The 5,000-nt window shown below is 39.8% G+C and overlaps 1 protein-coding gene and 1 pseudogene across 1 annotated transcript; both read right to left on the bottom strand.

The window, feature by feature from the left end:
- Positions 1–10: 10 nt before the first annotated feature.
- Positions 11–553, bottom strand: LOC146457586 (protein unc-13 homolog C-like). The gene has a single exon (XM_085091798.1). It carries the CDS (start codon positions 551–553, stop codon positions 11–13), a length of 543 nt encoding a protein of 180 aa, XP_084947924.1.
- Positions 554–4,463: 3,910 nt separating this feature from the next.
- Positions 4,464–5,000, bottom strand: part of LOC146457587 (uncharacterized) — an 899-nt pseudogene continuing 362 nt past the window's right edge.

The raw sequence follows: 5,000 nt of genomic DNA on the forward strand, positions 1-5,000 counted from the left end.
AGTTCAAAGTTTATGAAACAACCTTTCCGTTAATTGTTAGCTTGTCGGGTTCTGATTTACTAAAGGATACCCTTAGCCCTTTCTCCTTGGCTTCTTTGAACTTTGGCATCTTCTTGCGCCTCTTCTCGATTATTTCTTGTGGAAAATCTTGAAGTATCATATATTCAGTGTCTTTTAGTTTGAAGCCTTGGCTGAGAATTCTTTCTCGATCTTGGAACCGCAAAAAGCGTGCAAGAATTGGCCTGGGTTTACCATTGATGGACTTACCGACCCGGTGTACGTGCTGGATCTCTATAGTGTTACTTGGGTCATGGAAGCCGAGCGCCGTTTCCAAAAAATGGTTTAGGACCGTCCTTGTGTCAAGGGCTTCACCGCCTTCTACAGCGTTGACTTCTTTCTCTGGAATGCCAAAGAACTTCAGGTTTTCACGCCGACTGTAAGATTCAAGATAGAGATGCTTCATGTGTAGCTCGTTGATCTGCTTTTCCTTTTCCGTGAGTTTACCTCGCAGCGCGGATACTTCGTCATTTAAATTAGTGAGCCCAGCGTCCATTGTGTCAATCTTCGAATCCATCATGCGTCTCACTTTCCAATTTCTCCACAGTCCTTTCTGTCCTGGCAAGTCTAGAAGAAATGTCCCTCAAAGATAGCTCAATGGCATCCAGTTTCTCTAGTTTCTTTAGAATCATATCCAGTACTAGTTTAATGTTCTGGTTATCCGGTGTGTTTGTCATATCGCAAACCGTTTCTTCTTCGATCTCAGCGACTTCAATTTCACACCTTCCGAGGTCGCTTTTCTTAGTTTTGGAACGTTTATCTTTCGGTGAACTCGATTCTGTGGAGCTCGTACTACTTCTCTCGGATCTAGTGCGCTTTGATGATATATTTGTCTTTTCCATTAAAAGTCTACGCTCAAAAATTAAAAAAAGGCCGCGGAGCCTTGCAAGACACGACTATTCGGCAGCCATGCTCGTTCCAAACTTCCAAATTCTTAAAAACTTCCAAACTTAAAAATTAAATGGACAACAGAAACAACATTAAAAAAAGTTAGCCATCATAGGCTACAATAATGTTAGATGGAAGGTAATTGCTTTAAATAATAACAAGAAATGTACATTTTTCTAAATTTTGTGAGAATTGAAGAAACTGCTAAAAAAAACTGTACAGTTATATCAGAGCGTAAGTCTTAATGATTCAAGTAATTCTTATTATGTAAAGCATTTCAACAAAAGCCAAGTAGAAATCATCATCAAGGCAGTGATAATCTGCAACAATTTCAAGCAGTGTTTAAAAAAAGCACAAAAAACCCTAAACAGTGTGATTTAGGACTCAGAATCTGAGTCTTGCAGAAAAGCATGCCTACGCCGGCGGTGTCGATGCACTGGAGGGTCTTGATCAAGGACCCTCCAAATGTCTTCAGCTTGAAGCAGATCATCCCCGCATTCTTCACCTTGACTTTATGTAGGTGAAGCGGGCTGAGGTGGGGGCAATGGAGTCACCGGGAAAGGTGATGGGTATGGAGTGTGAGTCCTCTAATGGCGCTGTCTTCTGTTGCCGTTAACTGTCCATGCTGGGGATGATGGCAGGGGTGGTCGTGTAGATGAGGGGCTTTTTACTCTAGCAGTTCTAGCGTGTGAAGAGGAGGATGGTCTCGCTTGAAACAGATCTTCATCCTAATATTCTTCACCTTGACTCCATGTAGAGGCCTCATTAGGGGGGGTCTTAATATCCCGTATCCCTGTAATTTTTTGACCAAATATCCCGTATCCCATAAATTCCAGTTACAAATATCCCGGAAATTAAAGTATCGGCCATTTTTCGTATGTTACTTGCTACGATATCTTTTATAATATTCGTTCACTAGCATTAAAAAGTAAACTGGAAAAGTACCGTTTTCAAGTAGCTTATTGTGACAGTTGTTTAAACTGCTGTCATTCAAAATATGTTGGTAGATATCACGTGGAAAGTTCCGACAATTCTTGCGTGATTTTGGACAATTTGCAAGAAGAATGCCATTATGCTACATATACCACGGGGACGAAAAAGAACCTCATGCATACCATGTTAAATCAACATGGAACCCACCTTTACAACGATCAGTTGCCCTTGAAACTTATCTTGAAGAGTTTAAAGTACAACTTGCAGAACCCAAACTGACAAAGCCTAAATAGAATTTGCTGCCCGTGGAATGTAAGGCTGTCGTAGCTTTAAAACGGAATCACAAAACAAATCTCAAAAAAGCGGACAAAGGCACTACTACTGTGGTCATGAACATACAAGACAAAATAAACGAAGGTCAAATCCAGCTTGATAACACTGTAGAACACTACAGACCTCTAGAAAAACTGATGATAAAAGACACAAACCGCAGAGTCCAACAACTAATCAGTGAACTCCACTGCGGAAACCATATAGATGACATGATCCAAAGATGGCTTTGTCAAACACTGAGCACGCCTTGCACTCCGATCTTTTACACCCTAACTAAAATACACAAGCCTACACCAGTTGGTAGGCCAATTATATCAGGGTGTGAAGGCCCAACAGAGAGACTTTCATTATTTGTTGACAAACTAATTCAGCCTATACTAAAGCAACAGGTATCATACTTGAAGGATACTACGGACTTTATCTACTTCATAGAAAGAACAACAGTGCCCATTGGCGCATTTCTTGTCTCAATGGATGTGACGAGCTTATACAATAACATACCACAAGAGAAGGGAATTCAAACAATATGCAAGGTTTTTGACGCCTACTATAAAAACAAACCTCCCATACCTACAAATCTACTCAAAATAGCGCTAAGATTGATTCTAACAGAGAACTCTTTCCAATTTAAAGGGAAAGACTATTTGCAGATTCGTGGCACTGCCATGGGTACGAAAATGGCAGTCGCTTTCGCCAATATCTTCATGGCGAAAATTGAAACTGAAATTCTCAAACCAGACGCTACAAAACCGCTCGTCTGGAAACGTTATATAGATGACGTTATCTCTATCTGGAACACAACCAGAGAGGAAATAACCGGCAGTTCATTGAGCAAGCAACAGCGACTACCCCACAATTAGATTTACGGCTGAAATATCAGAAACAGAAACAACCTTCTTGGATACGAAAATATACAAAGGCATAAGATTCAATAGAGAAGCAGTGCTTGATGTGCGTACTCACGTTAAGCCCACTGAAACTTTCCAATACACGCACTTCTCGGTGGTATTCTTAGTAAAATAAAATAAATTCCGTTGAATTTTGACCACCCCCTAGTTTTTTGGTGCTATTTCAGCAAGGTGACATGGGAAATTTAGGTCAACTTTCATGGCTCATTTTACTGACTTCGCAACGGTCTTATTAATTTGTACGAATGGTGCGTACTTTTCGTAGTAAAAACAACTCGTGTTTGCAGTATAAACGATTTTGGATGAAACGTTTTACTTTGGAGAGGTTCTAAACATTACCACTTCGTGGCTATTGGATGCAAGAAGAATCTTAGCAATTTTCAAAGCTGATTTTTTCCAAAGTGCGGCAGTTTATTTTTAAATCAAAGCTATTTTTTAATAGTCTGTCTTTTAGTCTTTACAAATCTACAAACTCTCATTTGGCAAGTTTAAATCCCGTTGCGTGAGCTTCCTTACAACTTTGACCTGATTTGCATAATTTGACTTAATTTACATGACGCTGCTTTTCTCAGAAAGTTTTCATGCTTGAGTTGTTACAAATTGCAAGTGTTTATTGTCTTCTTAACATGCCTGAGAACAATACATTACTTTCCCATATTATTGGGCATATTTATTTGAGAATTTTGTTACTTAACAGTTGAAAATTCCCACCAGTAAGCCCCCTTTAACATTTGACCAAATTTGCATGATGTCCATTTTCCGTAATGCGTGTGTCGTAATGAGCTACCACATGTCATGAAACAAAATTTGTATGAGTTCTTGACTTTTAAACTTTAGTTGCTGTGATTTTTCAGATGTTCAAAGTCTGCAAATTTGGGACAAACGTGTCAGCTCGAGTGCTAGAGACGGAATTCTATCATTTGAGTAAACAAGGGTATGCAAATGAGTGACATATTACACGACAATAAATAGTTTCTTGTCTGAGAGAGACAGAACATAGCGATAATGATACTAAAGTTGATTAATCTATGTTCATTGTTGCTGAAAAGTTCGTATGAATTTCTTTAAGTAATGTTGTTTTTAAAGGAAAAAAAGGAGGTCAGTTTCATCCATCAACATTAAGACATTCTGAGCATGACACGTGATGTTGTTTTGCAGCAAGGAAAAATCTTTGCAGTTTTTGTTTCGTTCTGTTTGCCAAAGTGTTCACTCAGTTTTTAGTCCTAGACTGATAAGCGTTGGCGTACTTTCTCCCACTGATGTTCATAATGCCTTCAATTGGCGGGAAAAATCAAACTTTTCAAATCAGTTTGATACCTAAATATTATCTTTGTACTTGGCAGTTTTGTTGGCACGCGATGCCGAATCCCTACGCAGAATAAAGTTCGTATATACAAAGCCTATTTCCTCACGGTCTCCATCTGAGACACAGGTGCTCTAGGGACAATGAAACGGATGTCCGAAATTTCTTCAAGGCTACATAGGTTTGGTGGGAAGGCACCAAAACTATATTACTTTTTGTTACGTTACTTTTGAAAGCATGTTCAACTCTCAGAAAATGCTTTAATGGCGTCAATGAAAGTCTTTTTCCTTGACAGCGGTCCAGTTGTCGTTTGGTGTAGCTTCTCACAGATTTTTTTCAGGAATGCCAGTTTGAGTGAGCCAAACGTGTTGGTTTTTACAACTGAAGTTCGCAGACTTTGCTGGCGCCCACTATGATTGGATGGCTTGATTTGTACAAGCAATTCATCGCTAAGGGTGCCCAAGGCTACTTCTGACTCTGCGGCCTCAATGCCCTCCTCAGGGATCTTCTCAGCATCAACACCCCTACGCTGCACCGCTGTCTGACTCGAAAACAGGTTGCTGATCTGCTGTACAGTC

Source organism: Pavona decussata, unplaced genomic scaffold, assembly GCF_977016875.1.
Source record: "Pavona decussata unplaced genomic scaffold, jaPavDecu1.1 SCAFFOLD_239, whole genome shotgun sequence".
NCBI lineage: Eukaryota > Metazoa > Cnidaria > Anthozoa > Scleractinia > Agariciidae > Pavona > Pavona decussata.

Excerpts from the sequence above, each read along its gene's own strand:
- LOC146457586 (XM_085091798.1), bottom strand. The coding sequence starts at position 553 with ATGGACGCTGGGCTCACTAATTTAAATGACGAAGTATCCGCGCTGCGA.